The 19238-nt window shown below is 33.6% G+C and overlaps 1 protein-coding gene across 5 annotated transcripts in view; it reads right to left on the bottom strand.

The window, feature by feature from the left end:
• The window catches only part of LOC114940105 (dipeptidase 1), a 128236-nt gene that overhangs the window by 43970 nt on the left and 65028 nt on the right, over nucleotides 1-19238 (bottom strand). For all 5 annotated transcript variants that reach the window (XM_029314615.2, XM_029314617.2, XM_029314618.2 and 2 more), the window contains exons 4-5: nucleotides 6725-7005; nucleotides 6016-6172 (exon numbers count right to left, since the gene is read on the bottom strand). In XM_029314615.2, the coding sequence (XP_029170448.1) occupies nucleotides 6016-6172; nucleotides 6725-7005 (438 nt within the window). The remainder of the gene's footprint in view (nucleotides 1-6015; nucleotides 6173-6724; nucleotides 7006-19238) is intronic.

Raw genomic sequence — 19238 nt, 5'->3', positions numbered from 1 at the left:
TTCACAACTAATCCCCTACAAGTTGTGCGAACGAGAAAGAGAGTTAATAGTAAAATGGATATTAGCAATATAATCAATGACGCTGCAACAGTCAATTCCTATAAAAGTTTGTGTTACACTTTCATTAAGAAGAAAAGATGTAATAAAATTAAAACGAAAGTGAACAATGAATGGGATCTCACTAAATGACTCTTTAGTAATCGTACTATATTTTATTATAAAAAAAGTTTGTTTACCAAAACTTTTCAAATAATAGCAAAACTTTATGCTTATGTAATTTAGCACTATGTTATGAAAGTACTTAAAAATAAGAGAAGTTATGTTTTCTGCAACATACTTTAAATGCAAAGAAAGAGAAAAAGGGAGAAAGAATTTAGAAAAATATATATGCATAATTGTTTTATTCAACACAATTTGTTTCATTCAACATTCTTGATAAGATAAAAGAAAAATAAATAAGTGTCTTTGTTCAAATTGTTTCTTCTTGTGCTATTTTTGTGGATTTTAATGTTTTCCGGAATTTCTATTTTATTACCATTCGTCGTCAAAATTCAGACGCATTCTCCCTCTTTCTCTGGGGGTAATAAGAAATTTTAATAACTTGAGTTTTCTGAACGCGAGGCGCGAGTCTGCGTAATTAGCATCTCGATAATCGAAGCCTAAAGTTTCCCTATGACCTTACCGGCCCATTGACACTGGCAACACTGTTACCAAGTTCGCCAACGAACTCTCCCTATCCCCCTTCATCCCTTTTCTCGACGCCCAAATAGTGTCGGTGCAAACTTGTCCGAGTTCCAACTGCAGCTTGAGCTAGGCAGAATACGTAATGAGTACGTGGGTTCTTGACTTCGGGCTATTATACGAACCGACCCATTATGACTAATCGTTTGGTATGTCCCGCTATCGAGTCTCGACTAGGTATTCGTCTGAATGAAATTCGTACGTGTAAGAATCACAGTTGCAATCGTTACCGTGAATTTACGTCCAAATAAACGCGACAACGCGTGTTTGTTTCAGAACTGAGAAACGTTATTTCCGGCCAATATCTTAGATAAATTATGCACGAAAATGTATAGTACATAAAAAGTGAATAAACGAGAAAATCATCAATAATGAATGAGTTTTGCAAGTTAATAATGTACGGAAAGCACAGATACACAACGATGGAAATAATTTTATTTCAATTGATCACTGTAAGTCTTTAATAAAACATTTGTTTCTGTTTCGTAAAATTAATTAAATATTTAAATATTTTAAATAGGAATTTAATTAACATACAAATAAATTATTATTTTATGTTAAATTTGTAATCCAGAGGAAATCTTTTATAAATATTTTTATTGTCAATTTTAAATATTATTCCACTCGCCTCTTGAAATAATTAATATTTAAATATATTTTTCATCATTACATTAATCCCATCAGTGTGTACGATCGGTTAATATATACAGGATATATCCTACAATCGTTCCGAACGTTCAATCGAAGCGCGGTCGGATCTAACTCTTACTTTACTACTTGACGTCGCTCATCGTGAAACGCTTCTCGCACGAGATCGAAGATTCCTAGATAATTTCCCGTCACGCGATCGTCAAGTGGCCACTCACTCGGGCGCGACGGCGTGCGATCTAATTTCTGGCTTAATCTCGAAGGCGGGTGCAGTCCAGTGATGGAAAACGACGCGAACGGTCATACGCGCAATCAGGATACGGGAAACAGAGAGAGAGAGAGAGAGAGAGATAGAGAAGAGAAGGGGTAGTTTAGATATCGGTTCTATAGCGACGTATTATAGCACCGCGATTGCCGCCAGTAACCTCAGCCTAAATGAATGGCTCTGCCGAGGGCCTTTGCTGATTATGATGTCGCCATTGATCCAGATCGAAATTGGCTTGCCTCTGTCATGGAACGCACCCAGAGGGTCATTAATATCCTCCGCGGGCCAAGAGCGAACCGGGCGGGATGCTCGTATCGATGAGAAGAGGAACAGGCCAGTTAATCGCAAATATAGCTACAGATCGAGGTGTGAAACCTCCCTCTCGTGGCTCTTGAGATATACATCAGCTCGTCGAGTTAAATAATTAATTAATAATAATCGGCTTCCCCGATAGTTTCTTGCATCCACCGAGATTATCTTTAAATTTTTAATCATAATTGATTTAAGCTGCAAAATAAACGTATCCAGAAACATAAATGTTTTAACGGAAGAAATATTATGAGAATAATATTTTAGGAAAGTAAATATAAGGGAAATATTTGTGGGAAAGTAAATACGGGAAATTTTTTTTAAATTTGTGTTACATTATTATATAATCGCATATTAATCTTTTAATTGTTTTTTTTTCTTAAGACTTAAAAACATTTTTAGGAAATGCTTCTTTAATAATAAAGAAAATATGTTATTTCTAGTAAAATATATAATTATACCAAATGTATTTTCAAACGCATATTCAAATTTTAATCGATAGCAATTTCAATTCAATCACGGAGGAGAGATAGATCATTCTTGATTCATTCCGACCCTTATATTTATAGTGAAATGTCAAATGAAAATTATTTATGGGAGACCGAATTTCTGACAGTAATCGATTCTTCGGCGTTAAGCAGTCGACTAACGATAAAAAGAGCTGTCCGATTTATATAAATCCATGATTAGGAGAATGTCGGTCCTCTATTTGTCTACCTATCGGCACGATTAATAAATTGTCAGGATTAAAAAGAGCTCACAGGCAGTAACGAACGTAGCGCTCTCGGAGATTGAATTCGGCATAAATCGATGAAACTGAAGCATAATTCTTGCTCGCTCCCGATTGCGTCTCGAACGCGTCCGTTCACATTTTCACTTTATCTGTCTGCCGTCTGATTAATGAAGATTAAAACAAATTATAAAAAAATAAGGATGAATGCTCCGTATTCGATAGCAAGCATAAAATTATATCAAAGTATAAAATTTATGGATCAACTGCAGCGTGTCACACGCGATGCAAGTAACAGATTATAAATATCGGATTGGATACTAATGCTGTTTTATTTTTTTCCATACAATTTTCCGATATATATAAATTATGCAGCATTGGAAATATGCCAATAATAGCAATGGATTAATTTAGATCATTATTAAGGGCATTTGTTGCAAACTTTTACCTCGACTATTATTTTTTTTCAGTCCGATGAATAAACTTATTTGTGGGACAAATATCTTTTAATTTTATTTTTAGTCAATATAATAAAGAGAAAAATCTAATTTTTTCGCATCAAAGCAGATTCAAAGCAGAAAATTGCATATAATTATTCTAGGGATCAGATTATCTGCTATTAATAATAATACATAAATGTTTACCTTTTTTATAATAAAAACACACTATGCTAATATTAAAGTAGAATATATGCTGTAGTAGAATATGCGTTCTAATTAACTTTCTGTTATTTTAATACAATTTATAAAATTCAATAACCGATGACCAATTTGCAGAACTTCAAAATTACATAATTGTATATATGAAACTAAATGAAATTTTATAAATGTATTATATAGGTATTTATTATAAATTTATCTAAATTTTTTTCGTGATTACGATTGAGGTGCAAGATGAAAAAAATAATTGCTAATATATAATAATAAAATATATGTAATGTGTTGTCGGATCTACAATTAACATTATAATGCGTTATTTCAACTATTGATTTTTAGTATCAACTAAATTGAAAACGTGGAATTTGATAACACACTGAAAGCATGATCTTTTCGACTCCAACAGACCAACAGAATTACATGGAAGATGACATGTCTTCCACGTGAAGAATTACGTGGGAAATGAAGATGATATTGTTTTTGACAGTTGGTTTCTTTTTCACTCTCGACGTTACAGCACGGTTTCGGGCAGTCTTTATCAGTTAATTGCAGATTTCAAAGATTGAAAAAAAATTGACCGCCGAATTGGATTAAAAACTGACAATGAGTAGTTTCCGGAGATCAAAGAAATTCATTTTCTGCCGTCGAATAAAAATACCGCAACGACAAAGTTTACATCGGCAGAGTAGGATTGGCATATATATAATTGCTACATGTACATATAGAATAGTTTCTGTCAGATTCACGTCGTTTTTTTAAATTATATATCATTCAATAAATCATCAATATCGATTTTCCGAAAATCAAAAAGAAGGAAGCTATTACGTTTTACTTTACAATCTCTTTTGATAAAATTAAACTTAGAATTAAATTTAACAATTAAAAAATCATAGAAATTAATTACGCACACACATATACATGAATTTTAGATGAAATATTTCCTAAAAATCGAGCTCGATATATATTTTTTTGGGACATTTCGTAGACGCAGCGATGAAGATTTGAGGTGGATAGATGGTCCTCCCTTTTTCTGTCTTTGTCGATTGCCAATATCTCGACAAGATGGCAAGAGACGGCGGGATCGAACAGGCGGGATTCCTGGTTCCGATAAGAGTTAGTGCTCACTTGTTGACCCGTTTCAATGATCGTAACTTATCGAGATACAAGACCGGCGATTGAGAGCAACGACGTGAGGCCAGATGCTGAGAGTTTCGGATTTATCGAGAGGTCTTAATATATATATATATATATATATATATATATATATATATATATATATATATATATATATATAATATATATATATATAAAACGTCGCACGCGTGTGATCGCACGAAGCTTTTTACGGCAAAGTGTGCGATCGATCGTGCCGTGTTGACGGTCTGGCGATTTCAAAAGAATCAGCTGATCGACTTGACAATTCTCGATTCGTTAAGAATTCATGCTCAATCGAACGTGTTCTCGTGTTTCATCGACAATTGTCGATAGCAAATTGAGGATACGCGAGTTAATTGACTGTTAATGATACCCTATTCGTCCACAATTATCACGACAAATCGGGAGAGCCTACGACCGACTGACCGGACCGTTTGGCGGTTTTCGACGGCGATCCACGCAAAGCCATTAGTTAGCCTCTGATCAGCCACTCCAAGTGGCATTACGAGCGAGTAAATTTTCTGTTTTATCGTGTGCATGCAAATCATCGTAGGAAGGCATTTCGACACACCGTTTGGCACGATCTGATTGGATTGGCGCGTAGTCGACTAGAATTACAGACGCGGGATATACCGATCAATGGTGATTCGTTACAATGGATAGATACAGATGAAACTGATAATGAATTGGAATTGTTTACGTACTGCATAGCCGTTTTAGCAACAACGCGAATATTCCCCACTGGCGCGCGTAGTGACTCTGTTTGTATATATAATATGTTTCGATAATTGGCGGCTTTTGCATGCTGCTCTGATTGGGGATACGTTTCTACATTAATGACGGGTCTCTTCGTTATCGATGAAATTGCTTCGCTGTAGATGAGATATGCCATATGCCGCGGCGACCGTCTTTGTCTCAAGTTGGATTGCTTCCTGCTCGTATCTAATTGCCAAGCAGTTGGATCACCTTTAGAGCAGTCACGAGCGTAAACTCGCTGTACCGAATAGTTTCGGTTTCTGCTTAGAAACTTGTGTACATCAAACCGTCGTTGTTGACTTTCTTAACATTGCCATAATCACACACGTATATATGCGCGCGCGAAGAATCAAAGTCTATGTAGATCAAACGATTTTTCCAATGATATTCCATGAAAAAGTCTATTCTGATTTGTCAATGAAATTAGAAGGGAGAATCATTTTAGTTTTATTTTTATTCTATTGTCCCAGTGTGATAAATTAATATTTGAGCGATACTCATTTTATTAAAATTTAAATTGATTTTCGACAAAATGGCTTTTTTTAATTTGTTTTACGAACGTAGATAATGTAAGAATATCAATAACAATATCATAGATAATATAAATCAACTTAAAAAATGTCTGAATAAATATAAATGTTATAATAGGTGCAGGTGTACTAATAGGTACACTTTCGGTAGAAAAGTGAAATGAAAGTAGTTGACCGACGAAGAGAAAGGTTGGAAAAGTTTAATGAATGCCATGTTGGGTTTACCTGTGCACCAACGAGGCCAGCGCGTAATCTAGGGATGTCCGTGTGACTCCAGTCTGATCTGGCCCAAGGGTCGACCCTGCCGAGGTCGCTGCTCAGGTTGACCTCGCCAAGTTGATTGTGTACGAACTTTCTGACGTTCCAGGGCAAATCGTTGTGCCTGCAAAATTCAGATGCGAGTTATATAAAGCAGTATTACAGTATTTTACGAGCGAAATTTTTTATTAACTTTTGAATTTATGTTACGTATTTCAAATTATGATTTTTTATTCAAATATCGTGGTTATAAAATATTATATATGCTAATATATTATTATATTAGTGTATAATCTGAATAGTTCGCGAAATATATTATATATATGCAGTATATATTATTGCTTTATATATGTATGTATATCTATTTGAACATAATTTGCAAATTGTAATGTATTGGTATGTGTAACTGAAGACGAGCAAACATTAAATCGAAACTAATCAATTTTACATCTAAAGAAAGAAAGAGAAAATTATCATTACGCTATATATACAAGATTTTGGAACAATGAACAATTCTAAAAAATGACATGTGTTTTGGAAAATTCTACGAAACTATATAATTAGGAAATTTAAAATAATTTATATCTTTTCGATATATTTATTTATATAGATCAAAATTTGTTTCCTTTTACCATTAATGCAAATTTCTATCGTCAATCGAAAAACAAAAGCTCACCCGTCGATCAGAGGCACTTCAGTGAGGATCCTCCTGATCACGTCCAGCCTCTGCTGGTGCGTGGCAGGCGCGGATTGAAGTAGAAACGGCAGACAGAGGCCTCCGAGGAGCAGGACGGCCACTAAGAACAGGACAGGCGCCAACAGCCGACATCTCCTGCGAGGACTCTCGTCTCTGCGGTCCTTGCTGCTGCCGCTGCTGGGCGAATCCTCGCACGGCGGCGGCAGCCGCACGGTGCCGTTGCATGGCGCCACATCTGGCAGTTCTGTTAGGCACGTGGTCTGAAAAAAGAATCCATATCGTAAATGAATCAAAATTTGTTCTTTATTTTTTAACGGTTTCGATCAAAATTATTAATCTCGTCGAGATCATTGTTATAATTCAATAATCGACAAATTAGAAATTGAATATCTTAATAACAATATGATAAATATACTAAGACATATCCGTGTTTTAATTTGTGCTAGCAAATTGTTTTAAAAAATTGCTCAAATTTATATACGTTTAGTTTTTCTTTATATCTAGGAATTTAATTGTTAGCATATAGCTTCGATACCGAAATTTTTTATTTCACTGCTTTAATAATTTAATAATTGTTATTATCTTTTCGTATAGTATAATTATTTTAAAATTAAACTTTATTTTAGCTTTAATTAGTACAGTTACGTTATTTGATTCTTTTTATTTTCTCGTAGACTTACGCGCGAATAGTATATATGGAGACCAAATTTGTTCAACAGAGCTCGATTCATGGAGCAAAGAGAGCTTTTGGATCAATTTAGTATATCGTACACACGTTCGAGATATTTGCTTGGTGAATTAATTAATTTGGTTAATAGCTGCCGCAGAGATTACACGCTGCTGTCCAGTGGCCGCGCGTACGCTTATAGAAATAAATAATTACTCAACTGTAATTTCGTACGTTGTAAGCGACGGAAAATTAATCTTTTTTCTGAACAACACTAAAATTGAACACACACTATTACAATAAAATTAAAAAAACTACTACAATAGAACAGAGCAATCGAATATATTGTAAAACATTTTGATTAAATATACATATAAAAAAATATATCAATTGCAGAAGCAAATAACTTTATAGTTATAAAAACTTCATTTTTTTTGTATCACAGTAACAAATTGATATCTTGTAATATGTCAAAGACATATTATTTTTTCACAAAGTTAATTAATACGCGAATCTATATTTGAATTTATATTTTTAAAAATATATTTGATGTGGAAAATTTTTTACATTATATTTTCATTCGTTTCTTTCACATTTTTTTGCGGCAAATCGTTTCTTGTAGATTTTCTTGCTTTGACATGTGCAACGTTGTTCTAGGCCACATTTCAAATGTTGCTAATATGAGTTTTGTAATTAACAGGGACGTAAATCTTCTTGTTTCGTACACATATATAAGACTTTTCGATGCAGGTGAACACATTCGGGTGCAGTTAGACAATCGTGTGTGTTAACGACTATTTAAGCGTCTCTTAGAAAGTGCATTACGCTAGTAGTGCATGTAGCGGAAACGAACGGTATGGTGGCTGCAACCTGTCCGCGGAAAATTACAGCCAACGCGGATGGAAGTGCAACCACCCTTCCTCACAGAAGGAGGGTTGAAAGGAACGAGAGCTCCTTCGCGACGTCATTGCGACGCTCTGCAGGCAACTCGGCAAACTTTTGTTCGCCCTCCTTTCGACCACCATAAAACACGTTAACGCCCGTGTACGTAAGATTTGCCGCGTGTATATATAGAGAAGTAGTAGTTGCGCGACCGAAAGACACAGGGGTACTTGGCAAGCCTTTGGGAATTTTCTTAGTTTCTACAGTTGTCATAAACAACTCACCAAGTCACAACTCTCGTGTGTATCCCTTCGTGATACTCATCAGATTTCGTGCGGTTTTACGATACAGTAAATCAAATAAAATCACAATTCTCTTCGATATGATAGATGTTATACACAATAAGAGAAACAATACAAAGTTTTTTCAACTTTGCAATTACTCTAGTAAAATGTAATTTTTCAACATTTTTCTCGTATATAATTACTACTTTAATTAATCATTTAAAGAAACCATAAAAATTGTAAACTGTTGTATTAATTACTACTTTAATTACTCGTTTAAAGAAACCATAAAAATTGTAAACTGTAAAACATTTAACGTAATACAAGATAAAAGCAAACAATTATAATCGAAGGTAGAAAACTAATGTTTCGTTATCATAGGTTAAATTAAAAAAATAACTAAGAAAGCAATTAAGAAATATAACTGCAAAGGTAGTCTCACACACACAGAAAAATTTTGAGAGAAGCATATGTTGCATATATGAATTTACTTTTCCTATAAAACTTACATCATTCTGATATATTTATATTTTTTTTCTGCGCATGACGGTGCCGAGTTTCGCATATTTATAGCGCACAATAATGTGGATATGTAAAAAGGATAAGAAGTTTTGAGATACTCGTACGCGGAGGAAGAAACTCGAACGAGAACGACGAGCGCCGGATGAAACCGGATGAGGCGAATTCTACGGCGAGCTAAACCGCGAAAGTTATCGTCGGCATTACTGACAATTCGCAAAAGAAACGGCAGTATGCATTATCGTCGAAGCGCGAAACGGTAAAAAAAAAACACGCGATTCCCGTTTCTAGCCGTTTCTCCGTTTTCTTGTTCGCGACTCCGCTCGGTGAGAATCGATTGTCGATACTGCGGGTAATTAATAGTTGCCTGGAGGTAATGAAACTGAAAGCCACGGGCTTGCTTCGTTTTCGCGCATATAACTGACAAAAAGAGGAGTTATTCTCGCGACAATACCTATTCATAATTTATTGTTAAAATCAAGATTGGCGAATTTTATAATACAATGGTGATTACGCATATGCTCTTTTTAAATTTTATTTTTCTCTTTCAATATATATATATATATAAATTTTTTTTTTTGAACGTATGCGATTTTTATTTGGTTCATTAAATATAAAATATGAAATTGAACTTAATTTGCAACATTAGTGATAAAAAGACAATTTATTTTAAAAATTTTGTTTAATAAATTACATAATAAAGAGAGTAATTTCGAACTCTTGATTTTCCTCGTGCAAGCAATTGCCGACAAATTAATTTGTACTTTGCCACGCTCTGGCAACGTTAAGATAATTATTGTCGCTCGTGATAGTAATAATGGGCGACTGCCTTTTAGCACTGCTCCTCTGGAATTTAACGAAAAAGCGAATTCGACGTACTTTTATAACCGCGCTAAAAGTTTTTACCGCGAGCATAAACGTATTAATTAAGCGCGTTAATTGAACGCGTTTAAAAATGAAACGATACGTAAAATGATTAGAAGAAATATGTATTGTCTTAGAATAAAAATTCTTTTATTAGTGTACAAAATTAAGGAAATAATTTCGAAAAATTTACTTTGCATTATTCTTAAATTCTTAAAGATTTTACAACTTATTTCTCAGAGAGAGTAAAATGTTATTTAATATGTCAATACCAAAGGTTGTCGGCAGGATAAGGGAAGAAAAGTGAGTCTATTATATATTATATATATATTTTTAATCTTTTCCGTAGAAAACTCGGGAAATAGCGTTACTTGCTTCTCTTAAAAGATTTTCTTTAATATCTTCATGTCCGGACTTTTGACATTTTCGGCAATATTTTTACGATAATTACATTTTTTTAAAATAATTAGATAAAATAATAAAAGTGATAGATAATAGAATAAAAAAAACGTGAGATCTCCATATTTGCAATTGAAAAATAAAATGTTGCCAAATATGCACTTGTGTTCCGTTCTGTATTTTTGTACCTCTCTAACATTATAATAGAAATCCTTTCACATCCTACGTGTTCTTACGCGATTAAGTCCCAGTTCGACTTCTCGAGGAGACGCGAAGTGCGAGATTCGTAAGTTGGCTCTTTGGGTACGTGCCGGGAAACCTTGGGGTGAACTTCGTCGCGGGTCTGGTTAATGGCACTAAGAAGCTCGTAAACGTATTAACTGTCGCAAAGGACATTATAGCTTTGATCCATCGATGACGAACGGCTCCCTGCGTCTCGAGTCTTTGAAATAGTATACGATCGGCGTACATGAATAACTCATATTTCAAGAGCTGCTCTTTTATATCAAATTATCATGCGCGAACACGCGCACACACATATCTATATTTATTTATTTTTTACTCTTAATATATGTCTAATAAACGTTTCTAAGTTTAGAACAAGTTTCTTATGAGTTAATAATAGAAAAATATTGTAAAAATGGCGGCATATAATGTTGTGATTCAAATTATGACATGCATTCTTCTGAAATGTGTCGATACAACAATTATATTGAACATGTATTGACACCTGAATAATTCATTTAAATTAGGAAAATATATTTTATTTTTTTTTAATTTTTAATTTTTATTTTCAAAGAAGAAGAGAGATCATAATACTTATAATTTTTTTTTATAATAAAATTAATCGTAATATAAAGAAGTGTGAGAAGTAGATCTCTGACGAAGAAAATTATAATTCAACGTGGAGATGGGGGATACTCTTTTCCACTTCTAACAAGTAAAAATATTTGCGAAAGCTAGATCAAGAACTTGTGCTGTCCGAGAGACCTGGAGTTCTCTCTACAGAATGCATTCTCATTAAATGAGTCTTGCAACGAGGCTTCTCGCCAAACTCTCCTCTAACAGGGTCTTCCTTCCAGCTTCCTTGAACCGCGCTAAATTTTACGTCTCGCTATAACGACGACGGGAGATAAAAGCGGTAGTTTGGGCAGAGACGCTTATCTCGTTGTTCATAATTTCGGAAATCGGACAAGTGGGACGCGCGACTGTGAGAATGATAAGTTTTAAGCTTTAAAGTCCTTTGAAAAGTTTCACCATCGGTAATAGGGCGCCGTTGCGGCGTTGAGGATCAAACTGGGAATATGTAGAGGGAAAGCTTCCAATAAAACGAATATAATTCATAGTCGCGGTCGCGTGTCGATGCCGCGCGCCAAACATCATCCGCGAGCTTTTCCGCTAACAATAAGTTGAAGACGCTCTTTCCACCCCTTTGCACGTGTACGTGTGTGTGTGTGTGTGTGGTGTGTGAACGCCGAAGCACGTCGGATAGGCAGGCGAGAAAAGGACTTAAGAGGCGGCGGGTCCGCAGACCGAAAGCATTGTCAAGTTTTCGTATAAATTTCTCCTCGACGTGAATTCAAAGAATATCGCGGGAAGAGAGGGTGAAAGGGGATCAGAGAAGATCGTATAAAGCCGGAAGGGGGTAGTCGAGACGAAACGAGAGCGCGGAGGGTTGGCCTAAAAAGGAGGTGGTATTTGAGTCTGCGTGGCTCCTTATGTTCGCTTGCTTCCTTTATCTCGGCTGTCTCCTCGTTCTCTTAATTCCGGTGCGATTAACGGTCAGCACCGCCGAGAAATTAGTCCTTCTTGTTTCTGTCCTTTTATTCTCCCTCTCTATTCTCTCTCTTTTACTTCATCCCTTCACATCTTTACCTTGTATCTTGATCTTCTTATTTTTGTTTTTTTTTTTTTTTTCTAATCGAACTCTCTCATTCGTCGTTAAACGCGAGAAAGTCTTTATTGTAAAATTCATCTACTTTTATTTTTTTAAGCTTTACTTCAAAAATATAAAAAAAATTTATAATATGCATATTGCATAAAAATGATTAGATATTCTTACCGATGTGTTAATATGTTTAATGTTATTTTTGTTTTCTTCTCTTCTCGAACTTTCTTATTCGTCGTTAAACGCGAGAAAGTCTTTATTGTAAAATTCATCTACTTTTATTTTTTTAAGCTTTACTTCAAAAATATAAAAAAAATTTATAATATGCATATTGCATAAAAATGATTAGATATTCTTACCGATGTGTTAATATGTTTAATGTTATTTTTGTTTTCTTCTCTTCTCGAACTTTCTTATTCGTCGTTAAACGCGAGAAAGTCTTTATTGTAAAATTCATCTAATTTTATTTTTTTAAGCTTTATTTCAAAAATATAAAAAAAATTTATAATATGCATATTGCATAAAAATGATTAGATATTCTTACCGATGTGTTAATATGTTAATAGTGACATTCTATCTAGGTGCATATAGTCAAGGGATTGGAACGTGACCTCTTTTATTTTATGCGCGATAAAATTTGCGCTGTATATTTATTTTGTAACGAGAGCAGCGTCTCGATGCGGGTTTTATGTTGATTAGTTTAATCGAGTGATGCCGTAACGCTGTTGAATGTATGTACGTATGTGAATATGTGTGTGTAAAGTTGAATCGGACGAATGAGCCGTGAACAGAAGCAATTTTCTGGACGTTAAACAACACGCTTCGTTCTTTAAGAAGAAAGTTCTGATTTGCCGGAAATTCGATTATCACCATCGCCGGCATTTCGTACGATTTTCGATTGAACGGAAATACTGACAAATTTTACAATTATCGGGAGATTGATATGTCAGAATTATTAGCGCGCGTTTTGTCATATCGCAAACTGTGTTCGTTTATTAATTATTGCGTTTTCGAAACGCTCGTATTTTCCCGTTTCTCTTTTAATCTTTACCTTCCGAAACGTTAATTTCGCCGTTCTATCTTCGATCGTGTAAGCCGGTCGTTAAATGTAAATTTTCCGCGTGTGACAACAAGAGGGAACGCGACAACTGTGCGCGTGGTTTAGACTAGCGCGGATTAGACTTAATGAATTTACGCCATTTCGGCGGTCCGAATGTCGACGTGTGCGGAGATGCGCTAACATACGGGACATTTAGTCGGAATTAAGGACGACCTTTGTTCTCGCGCGAGCTGTCGCGAGTGCTGTCCGCGAATTCGCACGTCTACGTACATATTTGTTTTGAGTAATGAGCACGCGCCGCAATTGGCACAAACACTAATGTGAAACGGAGAGGAAATGGGATGAAAGAGCTTTTGTCTCAAAATGTGCTCCGTCTGTCGAATAGCCGGACAATAATTTACGTCGAGACGATAATTTATGTTGAGGACGAGAATATTCGTTGACATATAGTGCAGGATGCAATAATAAATACAGCGTTAATATATGAGACGCGCACACATGCACAATCTCTAATCCATCGATACATTTCAACGCTTTTTCCACTAATATGTCAGCAAGCAAAGGTTTGCACTAAAATAATTAATATTGGCCGATTTTTAATTTCGGCTTTACATAGCGTTTCCTTTTTTAAATAATAGTTAATTTAATGTACAAAAACTTTTACTTTTAAAACTCGATTGCGAATGCATGACAGAAACTTTTATTTTAAACAATTTGGAGTTTCTTACACACTTCGTTCCATAAATACACGTTAGCTCTTGCTTGTCTTTTAGGTCACTTTCTTTAATGACGGCTCCTTCGATGCTTTTAGTTAATTAACAATTATACGACTTCGGCAGAGAAGGTGGACGAGCAAGTTGCCTTTGTAAAAAGGAACCTTGTCTAGGAAAGAGAAAAAGAGAGAGGGAAAGAGAAAGAGAGACGTTTCTTATTGGAATTAAATAATTTAATGCTCTGCGTAATTCTGCGAGCTCTTCTGGAAATTCCGAGCGAGCTCTGTTCAGCATTTAAATTGAAACTTCGGCCTTCGATATCCTTCGTGACGAAACAAAATAATGTGCATTGTTGAATTAACTTTCAAACGTTGCGACGCTTTTTCTACAATCGCATTGCTCTAACATTTCTTGTTTCGTTTGCCTGCTATTTCCATAATCCGATTAAAATTTTACGTAACTTTGACCGTCATCCTGTCAGTTGATTTGCAGAATTTTATATTTGTGATTTATAAATGTATTCTAAATTTAATATAGATTAAATTTATTTTGTGCATTTTTGTATATATTTGTTTGTTTTTTCTGTTTATTTCGTGAATTATTTAAAATATTTTAATTTTAGCGTCAATAGACATTTTTATTAAATAAATAGAGAAACAGTAGAAACTGCTCATCTTTTTGATTAAAAAAGTAATAATTAATAATTTTCTTGATATTATAATAGAGTTGTTGACAATGATTATTTGTACGATTAAAAAATGTGGAATACATAAAAAGAGAGATGATAGATTATTACATACGTTGATGTGTATAATATTACAAAAATAATATCCAAATAACAGCAATGTTTTTTATTAAATAAAATTCTGCATTAATTAATATTGTATATTGAAACATATTTCAATAAATCTGTCAGAATAATAATTTAATCAAAAGCGCTTCATAAAATAATTATTATTTTATTATAACAGTTTTAATTTTAATAAATTTGATATATAAATCAGTAAGAAGTGGCGTGCGTTTGCGTTTAAATTTCAGAAAAATCAATTTAAAAAATATATATAATTTGTCGAAAATTTGCAATTTCTGATACGCTGCGTATATAACAGTTTTTGTACCACCCTAGCATTTTCCATTAAATTTGCGCTCTTTACGCTCTCATATATTGGCAGAGAGAGCTTTTCTTCCTGCCTAGCCCGTCTCCCACTCCGGCAATAAATTTCATCCAAGTTCTCGCTTGTATGTCATTTTCGCGATGACATACAATACACGATGCTTCATGCATCCTTGCAAAATCTTTCGAAGGCGAAGCTTCGTCTTGAGAAATTGAAACACGATTCATGGCTATTTCTTCGCGTCTGTCCGAGATATTGTTTTCCTTTACGTCCACCGTGCGTGCGAGACAATCGATTTTCTCGGTTCTAGAAAAAGACTTCCCGCAGTAGCAACTGTCCCTCTTGCTCAACGTAACAGTGAAATTAATTGAAAACGCGCTTATGCATCAGCAGTAAAGCCAGAATCTCTTATTCTCGGGGGCACTGTAATGTATTTGCATCCTCTCGTTAATTTATCTCCATTGTATATGTCATGTTTTATTATTAAACGAAATTTTAAAGCATGCATTTATTATGCCGATTTTAACAAAATTGAATTAAATTAATATACCAAATACTAATTTATTTTTAATAGAAAGGCAGAATCGTGCGGTGAGAAAATTATTATAATTAAAACACAAAAATACAAATCTAACAATGCTTATCAAGAGTGCGCACATTTTTTTTCTTTTTTATGTTATTAGAAATAGATATCAAAATTTTTGGAGCGCGCTCTTACAGCGTCTCATAAACTAGAGCATCTGCTTTTCATTGTCTCTTTCGCTCCGTTGAGTCCGTCGCGCATGAATTTCCATATTTTCCTCGTTTCCCGATTGGGCTATAACTTCTACGAAGTGATGACTTCTTTTTTTTCTTGTCTCGAGAGAGAGAGAAAACTTTGGTCTCTCTACGAGAGTTAACTTTGCGCTGGCCCAAAGTACTTTCGACCGCCACCTTGTTTTTTCGTTCTCTCGCGAATCGACAATGAGAGATGCATAAAACATAACCGAGCTTCGATTTCCTAATCCTGCAATACAGCATGACGGCTGTATTATATATATTTTTTTTGAAAAACGTTTGTCAATGATAAGTATTTTGATCTATGCGCGATTTGATTCAATTTTAAAACACATTTATATATATAGATTATATATCTTTATTATAATTATTTTAATAAAATATATATATATAGCTTAAGTTTCTTTATATATACACATAGAAAGAACTATTAATAAAAATTAAAACTTTAATTATTTCCGAAATTGCAATAGTTAGAGAAAACTTAATAATGCAACAATAACATTGTTAGCATAGTTACTTTTGCCGTGTTTCTTTTTTCTCTCGTATACTAAAATAGTTTCATGTACGTTGTTCTGAACGTTGAGCGAAGTACATAGATAACTCAGTTATCTCATATATTCATTTTATCTTAAGATAGCAAAATTTAACAATTTTTATTAACAAATTATACGTGGAATAACGAAAACGTACATTTAAAAAATAGATTACAAAGCTATTGATCTATAAAGTTCAAATAAAAAGAGATTATTGATTTGCACATTAGCAAGAATCTTATCCTACTAATTTGAAAGTTATATCGACATATATAATTAATAATAAAATCTATTTTTGGTTTAACATTAAAAATAATTGGCCAATAAAAATTGTACATAGATCACAATAAAAAATTGATTAATTGAGTTTGATTATCTCATATCAAACATTTAAATAATAGATGTAACATTAAGTAATAATGTCACAGAGGAAATGATTACACACACATTCACGGGACCTAAAAAATACAGAAAATTCTTCACGCGCAAGCGTGTTAGTGAGCAGCGAAGATAGAATCGAGCTATGAAACTCGGACAAGCGAAATTAATCGCGACTGATCCGTCGCATCCGCTTCTTCAATGTTCCGTGGAGATGAAAGATGCATAAAACATTATCGGTAGTCTCTTCGCCGACAGCATGGCGTAATTACTGATCCGTCTCACCTTTTCGAATCGATTACCCTCGGGATGACGTTCCGATTTATTTCTCGTAATTAATTTGCGGACAATATGAAAACGCGACGCGGTGAGCGATAATAACAACAGTATATGCACGAGATGGAAACGCGACGTGGTGGTAAGTGATAATCTGACATTGTAACAGGCGAGAAATCGTTTGACCAAATTGTCACGAGCAAGTTGTGATTCTGTAACGTGTGACGAAGCTCGAAGCACGATGTCATCGTTGCCATATCATCGACATTAAAATGCGATTTTTCTAATATGATTGAAAAAGTATAAGAGAGAGGGAGAGAAAAGGAAAGAGAGAAACTTTTATTCTGTCGTCAAGTCCGAGTGTCTTGATCGAACTTTGAAAAGCTCGACCGACTCTTGCCATCTTTCTTCCTGATCCTTTCTTTCCTCAGCCGTCCGATGATGAAAGATGCATAAAACATTAACGGTATTCCGTTAGCTGCAAACCAGCATCCACCGTCTTTTCATTGAAAAGATATCTTCCTTCCGTTCCCGATTTTTGATTCGGTGTGCGAGCGCGCATAGTATTTTTGTGTTGCCATCGTGTTTATGAAAAACGCTCGTAAAAAATCAATTGGGTCACGACCTGATCCTTACCGTCATCACTTCTCGCCGCACGTTGCGTCGAGACCTCTCTCGTCCATTGACCTTATCGTGCTTGCCGATATCGATCACCCTCTCGCCGATTTCTTTTCTTTCTTTGTTTTAACTTGTTTCTTCCGCAACTAGTTTCTCTACCTCAGAATCATGCCATCCTTTTTACTTTTGTAAAAAGCGTCAATAATCACTATTGTTTTTCTCACAGAGTGTTTTTCACAAAATTATAAAGCGCTTTATAGATTTTATATATGTGTATTAAACTACCTTCTTTGTGTGTGTTGGCATTTTTATATAATTTAGTTTAGCACATTATAAGTTTTAAATGTGTTTGTTATTTGGTACATAAGTAAAATATTTTTTATATTTTGAAAAATCACACACACAAATACATATTCATATAGATTTATATATTAAAAGCAGGTTACAATTGATCATTACAAACGTTTTTCTAATTTTTTTTTATCTTTTAATTCATTTGCATAGATATATTTTTTGTTGAAATTTAATATTAAAAAAATTACTAATTAAAGAAAAGAGAAAAATTTTTATATTTCATAATATGCGTGTATGGTAATGAACGGGAAAAAACTATAAATATAAATACATATTAAATTATAAATACATATTAAAAAAGGAATTTGTATTAAATTCGTAAATTCTATTTAAATTTTAAATAATGCGTAAAATATTTTGAAAATTAAATATATTATAGCGAACAAAAAAAAGAGAGGTACAATGGACTCTCAATAATACATATCTATATTATACGTTAATGAGGAATTGGAATTTTACGGCAGAATATTGTATAGTTGTAGATCACGAATTTTTCCATTTTCAAATAATTGGAAAAATTCATATATTACACATTTAGTTCACATTATATTTTAATGTATTTTATTACTTCTATCTCAACTGTGATTATTATATTACATTTAATTACGTATTATTTAAAAGTTATGAAATTTTTTAATTATGATTTGAAAACAGCAATGAATATAGAAAAAGCAATGTAAATATTGAAAAATTGATAATAATTATTAAGTTATATTACAATTTGATTTATTTTTGTTGGATTATTTTGGGGTTAATCGAAAATATCAATTACAACGTATTACTTGATAATATAATTAACAATTTTTATTTGTATGTTATTTGTTTATTAATTAATTTATTAATATAAGTATCCGAAAAACATAATCATATAAATTGTTGATTGTTTGATGAGTAATGGATATTCATTAATAAATTTTATGAAAAACTTAAAAAGTAGATATTGATATATACGATTTATTTTAAACATCTTTATATATAAAACAAAGTTTAGAGAAATTATCGGAACGGATACAAATGTTCTCTGTAATAAATGAGTGAATCAAAATTTTAGCACTGGAAAATTCAATGTCTCAATGAAAATTAAATTGCACAACTATATCAACATTTGTGTTTACTTAAATATCACTTGTTATCAGAAGAAATTACAAACTATTTCTTTGAAT

This window comes from Nylanderia fulva, unplaced genomic scaffold, assembly GCF_048542155.1.
Source record: "Nylanderia fulva isolate GAGA-0341 unplaced genomic scaffold, ASM4854215v1 Scaffold49, whole genome shotgun sequence".
Taxonomy (NCBI): Eukaryota; Metazoa; Arthropoda; class Insecta; order Hymenoptera; family Formicidae; genus Nylanderia; species Nylanderia fulva.
This window is presented reverse-complemented; position numbering and strand designations above follow the sequence as displayed.